Source organism: Chiloscyllium punctatum, chromosome 1, assembly GCF_047496795.1.
Source record: "Chiloscyllium punctatum isolate Juve2018m chromosome 1, sChiPun1.3, whole genome shotgun sequence".
Classification (NCBI taxonomy): domain Eukaryota; kingdom Metazoa; phylum Chordata; class Chondrichthyes; order Orectolobiformes; family Hemiscylliidae; genus Chiloscyllium; species Chiloscyllium punctatum.
In genome coordinates, this window is record NC_092739.1 from 36,851,527 (window position 1) to 36,867,898 (window position 16,372).

At 40.8% G+C, this 16,372-nt stretch overlaps 1 protein-coding gene across 2 annotated transcripts in view; it reads left to right on the top strand.

The window, feature by feature from the left end:
• The window catches only part of fras1 (Fraser extracellular matrix complex subunit 1), a 465,328-nt gene that overhangs the window by 425,261 nt on the left and 23,695 nt on the right, over positions 1 to 16,372 (top strand). For both annotated transcript variants that reach the window (XM_072591717.1, XM_072591723.1), the window contains 4 exons: positions 12,282 to 12,442; positions 13,575 to 13,789; positions 15,999 to 16,149; positions 16,241 to 16,348. In XM_072591717.1, coding sequence (XP_072447818.1) covers positions 12,282 to 12,442; positions 13,575 to 13,789; positions 15,999 to 16,149; positions 16,241 to 16,348 — 635 coding nt within the window. The remainder of the gene's footprint in view (positions 1 to 12,281; positions 12,443 to 13,574; positions 13,790 to 15,998; positions 16,150 to 16,240; positions 16,349 to 16,372) is intronic.

Below are 16,372 nucleotides of genomic sequence, written 5' to 3' on the forward strand. Positions count from 1 at the left end.
CTCCCCTGCCTGTGGAACAAAATATCAGCATGACCTGGCAGTCTGAGAAAGGAAACAGCAGATGATGATTATGAAAGGGAAAGAAACGATTCTAAATTGTGAAACTGTCCCTTGCTGGGAAAGTTAAGTAATGCTTTTTAATTTAGTTTACATTGCGATCATGCTACAAAGCTGCAATGTAATCAATATACACATTATAGTGTTAAACAGTGACTGAAATTTGGAATTAGTAGTTTACTCCAGCAAACTGTTTTATGACTGCAATTTAGTGCTGCACCTTTTTAAATTTAATGAGTCGATCTGCCATCGCATTGTTCATAATTGTACATGGACCGGGTTAAAAGATCTAGCAGTCTATATTATATGGCATTTCATGGTACACCTATTTGGAAGTAGCATTCAAAGGGTGTGCACCTTGAGAATTTATGAGTCTCCAGACTATGAGCTAATTTTCACATTAGAGGTGGGAAGTGAGCATTAAGCAATTACCAAATATGGCGCATCTGCCTCAAGGAAAACTGCCCTGAATGATAGTATTTTGTTCTTGGTGACAGATGCTTCCTGGATTTGGATCCATCGCCCAATGTAAAGTTCGGACATGGCCCCGGGCTGCCAAGTGCCACGGTTAAAAGGCGCTCCCCTCGTGCCATCACTAATCATCTCTATCACATTTCCCATTCCCAAGTCCCATCCTTTACTAATGCATACCGTTCAACCCAGTCCTAACGGCCTCTCATACTCTGCAGGCCAACCTTTGGTTCGCTACACTTTCCCAATGACCCATCAAACCCTCCTTCAGAACCCTTACCCTTCCATATATGCCCAATGGTCCCATAAACACCCAATTCCATCCCAATACCAAATAATAGCAACAAAAACATAACTTGCAGGAAAAGCTCAGCAGATCTGGCAGTATCTGTGGAGAGAAATCAGGTTAATTTCGGGTCAATTGACCTTTCTTTAGAACTCCAAATAATAGTATTTCCCTGGTATTCACCAGTACACACAGTATACAAAACCATATAGTAATAATGATATAGTGGAAACATTTGTTTTTAAAAATAAGCCATTCCATAATTTTCCTAAAATGCTGCTACAACAACTTGATAAAAATATCAATTTAAAATAAAACTTTAAAACTGCAAATACATGACACCACTTTCCATTGCATAACTAAAAATTAGATTTTTGAAAGTCCAAGCTTCCATTAGCTTGATGCATAGTTGGAAAAAATGTTCCAGAACAACAGTTTTTGACACTTCTAAAATGCCATTAACCATGAATTCTTGAGAAGCTAGTCTAAATCCATGAAAACTGAGTGGCTAAGATATGACTAAAATAAGACAATAGAGGCGGCCAGTTTGGGAATAGGGGAAGCAGAATCGCTGCCCACACCCTTTGTCCATGCTGGTAAAAATGGGAAGGCTGGGAAAGGGATAGGAATTACAGAAGCAGTCTAATCTGCCACTTTCAAAGTTCAGGCTGCTCAAAAATCCAGCGCTACCATTTTCCATTCATTTGAATTTGAATTTGTGACATCTCAAGAAGCACTTTGTTTTCATGCACTGCTTCACTGGACGCATCAGCATTTCCATACAGATCAATCAAAATGCATGTTGTAACAATCTAAAGTTACTAATTAATGTCATATACTATTCTCATGATAGGCTCTTTCACTAATATATATTTTATCAATTCATGCTCCTGGTACAAGCTTTGTACTTTGCAATGTATGCAGACTTTCAGTTTAAGATGGAGATGCATAAGTGATGGAGGAATTATTGAAGGGGATAGAGGAAGGGGTTCAAAAATACAATATTTAATTAAAAAAAGGAATCGGAGAATATCTTACTCTCCAGGATAACTCTGTAGTAATGGAGTAACTTGGACACAGAGAATGATGTATAGCATTGCGTTTAATGGTCAATTCCAGATTCAGAGCTGACCACCAGGTACTCTTCTGTTTTCCTTTGGGGAGACTGGTAGAGAGAGAGAGAGAGAGAGAGAGAGAGGGAAAAAAAACCATAATGTAGAAGAAGAATGTTGTTAAATGGGGTGTATGAAACAGCAGTGCCAATAGGTTTGTTGGCTGGAGGTGAGAAAGTTGTGAGTTTGAGAAAGTGTTTGCAAAGATCTAGAACTAGCACCATCTAGCCATGTATAGACGATATCAATATGATCTGTAAAGGAAGGTCAATATCAATAATTAGTGAAATGATTAACTGGTCAAATGTACAAATGTTAGACATGGCGAGGCTTGATGAGATGGCTAGAACACATTTATGACTGGAACATCTTTTGGAGAATAGGGCTTAATGAGAGAAAAATAAGTGAGCTTGGTGAATTGTGGTGAAAACTAAAATGATCAAGGTTGAGGGGAGTTGCAAGGCCACTTGGTATGAAGACAAATGAGAAGATAGACTTTGAAGGAAAAGTAGGAGAGTAGTAGAGTATTAGGTGATTTTTTAAAAATGAGATGTTAGCAGAGAGGATAAGAAACAAGCTGAGGCTTCTAATACAAGCCAAGTGTGGAGAAAATGGTGAAATGTGTAGCCAGGCCGGCTTTGTGCATGGGAAATCACGTCTCTCAAATTTGATTGAGTTTTTTTGAAGAAGTAACAAAGAGGATTGATGAGGGCAGAGCAATAGACTTCAGTAAGGCGTTCGACAAGGTTCCCCATGGGAGAGTGATTAGCAAGGTTAGATCTCATGGAATACAGGGAGAACTAGCCATTTGGGTACAGAACTGGCTCAAAAGTAAAAGACAGAGGGTGATGGTGGAGGGTTGTTTTTCAGACTGGAGGCCTGTGACCAGTGGAGTGCCACAAGGATTGGTGCTGGGCCCTTTACTTTTTGTCATTTGCATAAATGATTAGATGCGAGCATAACAGGTTAGTAAGTTTGCAGATGACACCAAAATTGGAGGTGTAGTGGACAGCGAAAAGGGTTACCTCAGATTACAACAGGATCTGGACCAGATGGGCCAATGGAGTTTAATTCAGATAAATGTGAGGTGCTGCATTTTGGGAAAGCAAATCTTAGCAGGACTTATATACTTAATGGTAAGGTCCTAGGGAGTGTTGTTGAACAAAGAGACCTTGGAGTGCAGGTTCATAGCTCCTTGAAAGTGGAGTCGCAGGTAGATAGGATAGTGAAGAAGGCGTTTGGTATGCTTTCCTTTATTGGTCAGAGTATTGAGTACAGGGGTTGGGAGGTCATGTTGCGGCTGTACAGGACATTGGTTAGGCCACTGTTGGAATATTGCATGCAATTCTGGTCTCCTTCCTATCGGAAAGATGTTGTGAAACTTGAAAGGGTTCAGAAAAGATTTACAAGGATGTTGCCAGGGTTGGAGGATCTGAGCTACAGGTAGAGGCTGAACAGGCTGGGGCTGTTTTCCCTGGAGCGTCGGAGGCTGAGGGGTGACCTTTTCGAGGTTTACAAAATTATGAGGGGCATGGATAGGATAAATAGGCAAAGTCTTTTCCCTGGGGTCGGGGAGTCCAGAACTAGAGGGCATAGGTTTAGGGTGAGAGGGGAAAGATATAAAAGAGACCTATGGGGCAACGTTTTCACGCAGAGGGTGGTACGTGTATGGAATGAGCTGCCAGAGGATGTGGTGGAGGCTGGTATAATTGCAACATTTAAGAGGCATTTGGATGGGTATATGAATAGGAAAGGTTTGGAGGGATATGGGCCGGGTGCTGGCAGGTGGGACTAAATTGGGTTGGGATATCAGGTCGGCATGGACGGGTTGGACCGAAGGGTCTGTTTCCATGATGTACATCTCTATGACTCTAAGAATGGGGAAAAGTTTGGATCCAAGGCAGTATCCAGAATTTTGGAAAGTGGCAATGCTAAGCTGTAATTTCTTTGTTATAATTAGAAGATTTTAAATCTCTTCCTAGGTGGAAAATCACAGACTGCAAGAGTGAAGTGTTACAGATAGTTAAGCAATACTGCATCTCCATCTGTCCTCCAGCACTTCAATTGCACAAAGTTATCCTTTATTTAGGTTGCCCACTGTCTTCTCCTATTAATTACTATAAACATTTTTCAAATACAATTAAAGAGTGATGAAGGAACCATGTAATGACATAAGTACTTCAGTACTAGAGAAAATGTTTTTTGTCAAGGATGGACAGAGCACATTTTTGTAATAAGAGAAAGGAACGCTACCGTTAAAAATATTTGGGTATAAATGAGTGTTTTCTGATATATCGTTTATAATATTTGGCTTATCTAGAGGTTAAGTGCTGCTTAAATTACTGGGATAGCAACAGTGAAAGGCACAGAAGGCACAATGTTCTTGCAGTGCATTCACGAGAGCATTTTTTGGCCAGCATATAACAAGAGGGAGGCTGCAATTCTAGATTTAGTCATGGGAAATAAAGCTGGGCAGGTAAACACAGATAATGATTTAAGAAATTGCCATCATAATGCAGTTAGATTTTTCAATATTATGGAAAGGGACAAAGATAGAATACAATTCATAGTACTAAATAGTTGAAAGGTCAATTTTACAAAAACTGAGAAATTATCTGGTAAATGTAGACTGGATACAACTATTTGAAGGAAGATCAGTGCGAGAAATGCAAAAGCGAGATTCTACAGGGACATTGTAGACATGCCTGCCCAAATAAAAAGGGTGATACTGTAAAATACAGAGGTCCTTGGTTAACCAAAAGTGCACAAGGTAAGATAAAGCAGAAAAATAGAGCTTCTAACAATCTTTAAAAGAAGTAACACTTTAGGAAGTTTAAGATATAGAAAGTGCAGGGAAGAGGTGAAAAAGGAAATTAGAAAAACAATGAGAGGAAATGAAAATCAAAAGATGCTTTGTTAGTATGGTAAAAGCAAGATCTACTAAGGAAAAGGTTGGGCCTATCAAGAGATATATGTGCTAACTTGTGAGTGGATTTAAAAATGTGAGTTCTTAAAGGGGATTTTGTCTCTATCTTCATAAAGGTGAGGAATGATGCAAACTTTACAATTAGAGTGGCATGAATGTTTAGATAAAATTAGCATCGTGAGAACAGAAGTACTGGAGTGTCTGACCTTCTTGAAGCTTGATTAATCAGTAGAAGCAGATGATTTGTGTCCCAGGCTGTTGAAGGAAGTTAGAGAGGAAAAAACAGTTGCTCTGAGGATCATTTTCCAATCCTTAGTCAGTTCAGGCAAGGTACCAAAGGAGGTCCGAGAACTTTGAAAGCTGTACCATTATTCAAAACGTGTGAGAGATATGTCAAATAATTATAGGCTGGTCAGCCTCACCTCACTAGTGGGCAAGTTAGCTGAATCAAAATTGAGAAATAGGATTAAATGTTAAAATTAAACTTCGGCACGGATTAATCAGGGATCAGGAGCATGGTTTGTGGAGGAAAGGTCAAGTTGTCCCAACTCAGTTGAATTTTTGAGAAATTAAGAAGGAGGATTGTTCAGGGTTGTACAATGGATGTTATCTGCATGGATTTTAGGAGGTCGTTTAACAAGATCCTAGCTATAGACCAGTCATAAAATAAAACCCATAGTATATGTAGAGGAATCTGACAAATTGGATGAAACATCGGCTCAGTGATAGGAAACTAAAAGCAATAGTCCATAGATGTTTCCTGAGTTCCACAAGATTCAGTGTTGGGTCCCTTTCAATTTGTGTTATATTAATAATTTAAACTTAAAAGTGAGAGCCAAGATTGGTAAATTTGCAGACAACTCAAAAATGGGTGGGATATTGACTGCAGGATGATATTGATGGTTTGGTTCTACTGAGCAGACAAATGACAAATGGAATTCAATCTTGAGACGTGTGAGTTTATACATTTGGAAGGCAAACAAAACAAAGGAATATACATTAAAGGGGAGGCTACTGAGAAGAGTGGTGAAAGTGGGAGACCTTGAAATGCATGTCCTCAGGACCCTGAAGGTGACAAGGCAGTAAAAAAAGGCATATAAACTCAAAGACATTTACAGAAGGAGGCCATTTGGCCCATGGTGTCTGTGCCAGTCAACAAAGATCTGACTACACCAAACCCATTTTCCAGATTTTGGTCCATAGTCTTGTGGCGATGGCAATGCAAATAAGCATATAAATACTGCTTCAGCGCTATGAGAGTATCTGAGTCAACCTTTCAGGCAGTGAGTTCCAGGCTCCCGTCACTGTTAAAGTAAAAACATTTCCTCTGCAGTGCAATCCCACCCAACCCATAACATGGTAACCAGAACTGCCTGCAGTACTCCAATTGTGTCTTAACTAGTGTTTTATACAGTTCCAGCATAATCTTCCTGCCTTTGTATTCTATGCCTCAGCTAATAAAGGTGAGCATCCGATATACCACCTTACTCGCCTTATCTACTTGTCCTACTATTTTCACACCAACATTCATCTGATCTTCAGTACTTTCCAGCATCCAATTATTCATAGTATTTTACTTTGACTTGTTAATCCAATCCAAGTGCACAATCTGTCACATTTAGAGTCATAGAGATGTATAGCACAGAAACAGACCCTTCGGTCCAACCCATCCATGCCGACCAGATATCCCAACCCAATCTAGTCCCACCTGCCAGCACCTGGCCCACATCCCTCCAAACCCTTCCTATTCATATACACATCCAGATGCCTTTTAAATGTTGCAATTATACCAGCCTCCACCACATCCTCTGGCAACTCTGGGTTAAATTACATTTGCTCTTTGCCCAGCACACAAGTTTGTTGATATGCAGCTATCCTCCTCGCTACCATTTTTGTGCCATCCACAAACTTTATAACTATACCCTCTACATTTACATCCAAATCATCAATTTACACAAGCTATAAGGGTTCCAGCATCAATCTACTGGAACAGAATTCTATTCCACGAGTACTTATGGGAATCTTTCCTTCGTTGGGCAGGATACCGAAAACAAAAGCAGGGATGTAATTCTGAAACAATTTAAGATACTGGTTAGGTTACAGCTCGGATTTTGTGTGCAGTCTGGTCACCAAAATTATAGGAGGGACATAAGTCTGGAGCGAGCATACAAAAATGTTGCCAGGGCTTCAAAATTATATGTATGAAGATAACTTGAACAGACAAAGATTATTTTACTTAGAACAGAGGTATTGACAAAATGAGGGGCTTGGGTAGGGTGGACAGGGAAGACCTATTTCCCATAGTGAAGAAGTTGATTGTTTGGAGGCACATCTTTAAGGTGACTTGTAGATCGGGCCAGGAAGAGAGATCTGCTCACATACAGGATTGTGGCTGCATAGAATTTGCTGCCTGTTTTGATGGTTGAGGCAGAATCTCTAAATTAATTTCAAAAGTATTTGCATGTGCACCTGAAGTGCATTAACCTGCCAAGTGCTGGAAAGTGAGATTAGAGTGGGAGGCTAGTTTAGGGAGGGTGACAAACAACACAGAATGACAGGCCAGTTAGTCTAACATTAGTAGTGCGGACAGTGCTAGAGTCTATTATAAACGGTGTGATAACAGAACACTTGAAAGGCATTAACAGAATTGGACAACACCAGCATGGACGTATGAAAGGTAGTCATGCTTAACAAATCTACTGGAATTTTTTGAGGATGTAACTAGTAGAATGCATAAGGGAGAACCAATGGATGAGGTGTATTTGGATTTTTCAGAAGGTTTTAATGAGGTCCTTCATAAGATGATACTGGGAAAATTAAACAAATGGAATGGGGGTAATTTATTGGCAGAGATAGAGAATTCAATGACAGAGGAAACTGGAAAATAAATGCATCTTTTTCAGAGTATAACGCAGTAACAACTGAGGTACTATAGGGATCAGTGCTTGAACTCCAGCTATTCACCATATATATAAATGACCTGGATGAAGGAACAAAATGCAACATTTCCAAGTTTGTTGATGGTAGAAACAGGGTGGGATTGTGAATTGCAAGGAAGATGCAAGGAAACTTCATGGTTGTTTAGACACATTGAATGAGTATTGTAGAGTGGGGCGCTGGAAAAGCACAGCTGGTCAGGCAGCATCCAAGGAACAGGAAGTCAATGTTTCCAACATAACCTCTTCATCGGGAATGAGGGGGTGGCCCAAAGGGGTTGAGAAATAAATGGGAAGAAGGTGGGGCTGGGAGGAAGGTAGCTAGGAATGCAATAGGTAGATGAAGGTGAGGGGTGATGGTGAGAGGCTGGAGAGGCAGATGGACCGGATGGGTGTGAAGGAAGATGAACAGGTAGGAGAGTTCAAGAGGGCAGTGCCAAGTTGGAAGGTCGTTTCTGGGATAAGGTTGGGGGGGAGGGGAAATGGTATGGTTTGTGGGTCCCAAGGTGGAAGATGTGGCGTTCTTCCTCCAGGCATCAGGTAGCTAGAATTTGGCAGTGGAGGAGGCCCAGTACCTGCATGTCCTTGACAGAGTGGGAGGAGGAGTTAAAGTGTTCAGCTACAGGGCGGTGGGGTCATTTAGTGCGTGTCCCACAGATGTTCTCTGAAATGGTCTGCAAGTTGACATCCTGTCTCCCCAATGTAGAGGAGATCACACCAAGAGCAACGGACACAGTAGATGATGTGTGTGTGGAAGTACAGGTCGATCTCTGTCGGATGTGGAAGAATTCTTTGGGGCTTTGAAATGTGGTGAGTAGGGAAGTGTCGGCACAGGTTTTGCACTTCTTGCGAGGCAAAGGAAGTGCTGGGAGTGGAGGGTAGGTTAGTGGGGGTCGTAGAGGGAATGGTCTCTGCGGAACACAGATGGGGTGGGGAGGGAAGTATATTCCTGGTGGTGGGGTCTGTTTGTAGGTTGCAGAAATGGCAGAGGATGATGCGTTGTATCTGGAGGTCACTGGGGTGGAAAGTGAAGACCTGGATAGTTTGTCCTTGTTGCAGTTTAGAGGGGTGAGGTTCAAGGGATGAGGTGTGGGAAGTGGAGAAAATGCACTGGAGGCATCGTCAACCACGTGGGAAGGGAAATTGTGGTCCTTGAAGGAGGAGGCCATCTGGGATGTTCTCTGCTGGAATTGGTCGCCATTGGAGCAGATGCGGTGGAAGAATTGTGAGTAAGAGATAGCGTTTTTACAGGAGCCAGGGTGAGCGGAACTGTAATCCAGGTAGCTGTGGGACTTAGTGGGTTTGAAGTAGATGTTTGTGTTGAGTCGGTTGCCGGAAATGGAGATGGAGAGGTCCAGGAAGGGGAGGGAGGTGTCCGGGATGGTCCAGGTGAACTTGAGGTCAGGGTGGAAGGTGTTGGTGAAGTTGATGAACTGTTCAACCTCCTCGCAGGAGCATGAGGTGGCGCTAATACAGTCATTGATGTAGCGGAGGAAAAGATGGGGAATGATGCCAGTGTAACTGCAGGAGATGGACTGTTTTACGTACCCAACAAAGAGGCAGGCGTAGCTGGGCCCATGAAGATGCCCATGGCTTTTGTATGGAGGAAGTGGGCTGATTTGAAGTGAGGGTGAGGACAAGTTTAGCCAATTGGCTGAGAGTCTTAGTGGAAGGGTGCTGGTTGGGTGATGAGAGATGAAGAAACGGAGGATTTGGAGGCCTTTGTCATAGCAGATGAATGTGTACAGGGACTGGATGTCATGGTGAAGATGAGGCATTGGGGACCAGGGAACCAAAAGTCATGGAGGAGGTGAAGGGCACAGGTGGTGTCCCGAACATATGTGGGGAGATCCTGGACCAAGGGAGACAGGACAGTGTCAACGTATGCAGAGATAAGTTTGGTGGGGCAGGAGCAGGCCGAGACGATAGGTCGACCAGGGCAGTCTAGTTTGTGAATTTTAGGTAGGAGCTAGAACCGGGCAGTGCAGTGTTCCAGACCATGAGGTTGGAGGCTGTGGATGGGAGATCCCCTGAGGTGATGAGGTTGTGGATGGTCTGGGAGATGATAGTTTGGTGGTGAGGTCGTGGTCAAAAGGTCAGTAGGAGGGGGTGTCTGTGAGTTGGAACCTGGCTTCAACGGTGTAAAGGTCGGTGCGCTAAACTACTACTGTGGCCCCACACCCCCTTTGTTTGCAGGTTTGACGATGACGTTGGGATTGGAGCGGAGGACTGTATGTTGCAAGTGTGAGAGATTGGGGTATGTGAGGGGGTGGACATGTTGACGCAGTAAATGTCACGGTGGCAGTTCAAGGTGAAGAGATTGAGGGAGGGTAACAGCAGCACGGGGTATCCAAATGGATGGATGTGTTGGAGGTAGGTGAATCGGTTCTCAGAGGGTGTTCAGGAGCCCTGATGGAAAAAGTAAGCCCAGAGGCAGAGGCAGTGGAAGAAATGTTCAATGTCACAACACTCTGCTTTCTGACCTATCACCTCAACCCCCACCTCTATCTACCAGCTACCCACCCCTATCATTTAACTCTTAGCTCCCTTGGGTCACTCTACTGTCCCTGATGAAGATCTTATGCTCAATACGTTGACTCTCCTGTTCCTCGGGTGATGTCAGACCTGCTCTGCTTTTCGAGCGCCACACTCTACAACTCTTATCTTCAGCATCTGCAGTCCTCACTTTCTCCAGGTTCAATGAGTGGGCAAATACATGTCAAATGCAGAATAACATGGCTCAATAGAGTCATAGAGATGTACAGCATGGTCCAACCCATCCATGCCGACCAGATATCCCAACCCAATTTAGTCCCACCTGCCAGCACCCAGCCCATATCCCTCCAAACCCTTCCTATTCATATACCCATCCAAATGCCTTTTAAATGTTGCAATTGTACCAGCCTCAAGCACATCCTCTAGCAGCTCATTCCATACACGTACCACCCTCTGCGTGAAAAAGTTGCCCCTTTAGGTGTCTTTTATATCTTTCCGATAGGAAGGAGACCAGAATTGTGCGCAATATTCCAACAGTGGCCTAACCAATGTCCTTTACAGCAGCAACATGACCTCCCAACCCCTGTACTCAATACTCTGACCAATAAAGGAAAGCATACCAAACGCCTTCTTCACTATCCTATCTACCTGCAACTCCACTTTCAAGGAGCTATGAACCTGCACTCCAAGGTCTCTTTGTTCAACAACACTCCCTAGGACCTTACCATTAAGTGGATAAGTCCTGCTAAGATTTGCTCTTCCAAAATGCAGCACCTCTCATTTATCTGAATTAAACTCCATCTGCCAGTTCTCAGCTCATTGGCCCATCTGGTCCAGATCCTGTTGTAATCTGAGGTAACCCTCTTCGCTGTCCACTACACCTCCAATTTTGGTGTCATCTGCAAACTTACTAACTGTACCTGTTATGCTCACATCCAAATCATTTATGTAAATGACAAAAAGTAGAGGGCCCAGCATTCAGTGTGGAAACAGAAAGGAAGAATATTATTTAAATGGTGATAGATTGGGAACACAGATGTATGAAAGGATCTGGGTGCCCTTGTGCACCAAGTCAATGAAAGTGGACTCGCAGATGCAGTAAGGAAGATATATAGTTTATTGGCCTTCATTGCAAGAGAATCTTAATTCCAAAGTAGGGATGTCTTAATGAAGTTATAGAGGACCTTGGTGAGACTCCATCCACAGTATTGCAAGTAATTTTGGTCTCCCTCAAAAATTACAATAGAGCAAGTGCAGAAGAGGTCCATTAATCTGATCCTGGGGATGGCAGCAATGTCATATGAGGAGAGAATTTACTGGTGATTACAAGGATGAGAGGCAATATCATTGAAATATATAAAGTTCTTGGCAGGATATAGGCAAGGAGGAGGTTTAAAAATGGGAAAGAGTGTTAGGATAATGACTTTTAGGACTGAGATGATGAAATCTTTCCTCCAAAGGGTAGTGCACCTGTGGAATTCTCTACCACAGAACACAGTGGAGGCCAATTCACTAAATATGTTCAAAAAAAGATTTTTTTTTAATTTTAAAGGCATCAAGGGGTATATAAAGAGAAAGTTGGAATATAGCAATGAGATGGACAATCAAATTGACCTGAATGGTGGAGCAGGCTTTGAAGGCCCTAATGGCCTACTCGTGTTCCTGGTTTCTATGTTGCTATGGCCAAACATTTACACCTGTGTGGTAATGTACAACATTGCTAATGGAAATTCGCTTTGTCTTGACTTTGCATGGCCAATGCCATAGAAGATGTCCTGACTGAAAGGTTTTAGCCTGCGTGAAGTGCTAAGGTCTGGAGAAAAGAAGAGCAAACAAGCAAGTGGTTATAAAGCCAAATTGGCAGTGACAATGTAAAAAGACCCATTTGTCTTCATTGATTAAAATACTTCTCAGTACTTTGAAATGTTGTTTTAGTAATTTAGATTATAAGCAGTAGAATTCAAAGGTTTTTAATGGCTGCGTTTCTTTTTGGTCAGAATCCACATTTCTGTGCAGATTCCTCACCAGGATGGAATGTTACCTCTTGTGTCCACCATGCCACTACACAACCTGCATTTTCTCTTGTCAGAATCCATCTACAGGCACCAACACATCTGCTCCAACCTGGTGACACTCAAGGACCTCAGGAGTATAACAGGTAGAATCCTGAGCGAAGTCGGAAAATCCACATCCTCTCACCAGCCAAGTTTCTGGAAACTTCATAACTTAAAGACAAAAACTGTAATATGTAAATCTTGATATATTTAAAACTTGAAGTTATGGGTGTTTCAGTAGACAACTGAAGAGTAAGCAAACATTTACATACCTACCCAATAATTCTTCAGGGTAAAATTCTTCCTCTTGATAATTTTAGCAGGCAAGTCAGCAAGAATCCATAAGAGAAATACCTATGCCAATTTTTTTCATTAGAATTATTAATCACAGATCATGATTAGATGATATATACAACAGTTTCTCTCTGTTTACTTTCTTTCTTCAACCTATCCTTTAAAAATAAACTTAAAAACAAGTACGGAGGTTTGTGTTCTGGAAATGAAGTTCTGATAATCTGCTGAAGAAATTGAATGTTAAACTGAAAGGAAAATACCATAGTTATTTTGCCACAGTAAAAAGGTGAGCCTTCACCACATTATTGACCCAAAGGTGCTACTTCAATGCAAGTTCCATGAACAGAATAGTTCTAATTTGGTGACAGCTAGTTCCTTTCCCAATGGCTGTTTCTTTCACAGTTGTAATGCTCCAGTTTTAAAACCATGCTCCAATAACATACATACTGTCTGTATAGAATATAATTATCTGGCACTAATAATAGAAATGTTGTCAAACCTGAAACTTTATAATAGATGATCCTTGATAAACAGATCAATATTTCTGCTATGTTCATTCTGACCTTTTTTTTTATAAATCCTGCATGCATTCATGTATGTTTTTATTTCAAATGCAGGAATTCTATGAAATGCGAGAAGTACAATTTTAGAAAAATGTGAAAACATTTTACCTTTATCCATGTTGATGACCCCTTTGACTTAGCATCCTTTTGAATTCTAGCCATAATTTGCACTGTTAATCTTCACCATAAAATAATTCTAATTCTAAAACTAATACCCCTCAGAATTCAGACTTAAAAAGCAACACTGCATTTATTTTCTATGCTTTCTGTTCATTCATTTAAAATAAATATCCTTGCTCTTAGTAGAGAGTTGGAATCTATCTGTTATCAGCTTAGTATTTTATGATAGCCAAAATATTCAGTAAAGTTGTATTTGCAGATTCTGGATTTCTCGATGATGTCAACTATGATAGCATCACTCTTGGTCCTGGATATGATCGGCCATTCCAGTTTGACCCGAATGTAAGAGAACCCAAGACCATTCAGCTGTATAAGCATCTCAATCTAAAGAGTTGTATTTGGACTTTCGATGCCTACTATGACATGACAGAACTGATTGATGTCTGCGGTGGTTCAGTGACAGCTGACTTCCAGGTGATTATTTCCAGAAGAGTTGAAGAGCTGATGAGATACTTATCCTTATGGTTCAAAATCATTTTCCTGACAATGCTCCAAATTATAAGTAACTTCACATTCTACCTTTTGACAATTAAATCAAATCACAGTAAGAAAAGGGTAAATTTGTTTTGTCATTTTCCATTAATCTATCTCAAAGGATGTAATAATATTCAGAATATTTTTATTTAAAGCACTGTGCATAAGGGAGATTTGAATAACATCCAGTGACGTTCTCAAAACTCTTTGAGGTCAATTAATTACATTTGACCTGTTGCTGCAAAGGTCAATATGGAAGGCTCAAAAACAACAAATTAAATGAGTGGTCTAAAAGCTTTTGGTGCAGAATTTTTGAGGTAAGACTACTCGCTAGAATATCAGAAGAATTATGACTCTATTTTGAATAGTATCATTAGATCTATTGCATTTACATAAACTGATGGACAGAACCTTACTACAATATTTTATCTGAAAGGTGGCTCTACAATGCAGCGTGGCCTTGGTACTGCATAGACATATGAATCTAACTCATGTGCTCAAGACTTAAATTAATAATTGAACTGACAGGGATAAGTTTTGGCTTTAAATTGTAATGTGCAATATCAGCTCAATTACCATGATACACCTTTTATAATATGTTTCCATTGACTTCAATTGTGGCTAAGCTGATTTTTCTCATTTTGCACTATCACCTGAGATCATCATCAATGCCATATCTTCTCATTCAGAGTTAGAATGCGAACAAATGAGCTAAGCATACACAGTTAAAGTCTGTGTCAGAAAAAGCTGTTTCAAACAAAGTTGAACGATTACTTGCTTTATTTGGACTCTTTTTCACCATTGTTCATTCAATTAACTACATAGTTTATTCATACCCTTTTCCGATTAAACCTTAGCTTGTGCAAAGTAATGTATCCATTGTCATGGGTCTACAATACAGTGTGCTTTCTACATATTTTAAAATCATTCATATCATTTTCGGTTATTAGATTTGTGAATGAGTGGCATGTGGGATTTTTGTGTATCAGAAAAGTTTTAGTAATTTAACAATTTCTGGATTTTAAAAATAATATGAGAATAGAATTCTTGGAGGCTAGTGGAATTTTGTTTACATTCAGTGAGTTTTATAAGCAATCAGAGTATGTGTTAGTTATTTTGGAAGATTCTGGAATTGTTTTTGGTTTAGGGGAAACATCCATAACTTGAAGTTTCAGTTTGGCAGTCTTCGCTAAAATTGGATGTCTCGTACAGCTGCTCCTAAGGAAGGGAAATTGTTTAGAATGGTTCAGAAATGGATTACCCAAGTGAATGGAGTTTTGCTTTAAAGTTGCAGAACAGAGGTTTTTGATTAAAACTGAGAGTTATTTAAAGCTAAAAAGGTCTAAACTCAATTAGATTCTCAAGACATGGAGTTGAAGCTACAGTTAAGCCTTATTGAAGTGGAAGAGAAAGGAATTATCTCTCTGGTGTGTGTGTATTGCAAAGGAGTGCTGTTGTATTAGATTAGATTAGATTACATTACAGTGTGGAAACAGGCCCTTCGGCCCAACAAGTCCATACCGACACACCGAAGCGTAACCCACCCATACCCCTACATTTACCCCTTACCTAACACTACGGGCAATTTAGCATGGCCAATTCACCTGACCTGCACATCTTTGGACTGTGGGAGGAAACCGGAGCACCCGGAGGAAACCCACGCAGACACGGAGAGAACGTGCAAACTCCACACAGTCAGTCGCCTGAGGCGGGAATTGAACCTGAGTCTCTGGCGCTGTGAGGCAGCAGTGCTAACCACTGCCACCGTGCACAGTAAACTGTTTGATGTGTTCTATTTTATCTTCATTCTTTTGTGTATTCTGTTTGATTGTTAAACTAAATCTGTAGCATTGCATTATTATGTTTCAGTGGGAAGAAAAACCCCAAAAAGCAAAATATTATCAATCAAGCCAGATATCATTCTGGGTTATGATTTGTCCTGTGGTAATATTAGAAGACACTCTGACAGTATATGCATATTAAGGGTTGAGAGCAGCAGGAGACTTTGCAGAATTATTTTTGAAAGGTTTTGAATTGTGATGAGTTCATAGTGAAGCAGATCATGTTCATAGACTGGGCAGCACAGGGTTTAAAGGGCTTAAAATGTATTTTCCTGTGTCACATTTCTTTGTGTTCTGACAATTGGCAGGTACGAGATTCTGCTCAGTCATTCCTGACAGTATCAGTGCCACTGTACGTCTCTTACATTTATGTGACAGCACCAAGAGGCTGGGCATCACTCGAGCATCACACTGAGATGGAATTCTCATTCTTTTATGACACAGTTCTTTGGAGAACAGGTTAAAAAAATGATATTAAAGAAATTATATTTTAAATTTGTTTTTTTATTTCATGTGAACATTTTCATTTTTACTGTGTTACTTACTGCAGGTATACAAACTGACAGTGTATTGTCAGCACGACTTCAGATCATACGGATTTACATAAGGGACGATGGTCGGCTTGTCATTGAATTCAAGACCCATGCAAAATTTAGAGGTAATTTCCTTGTGAATTGAAGCA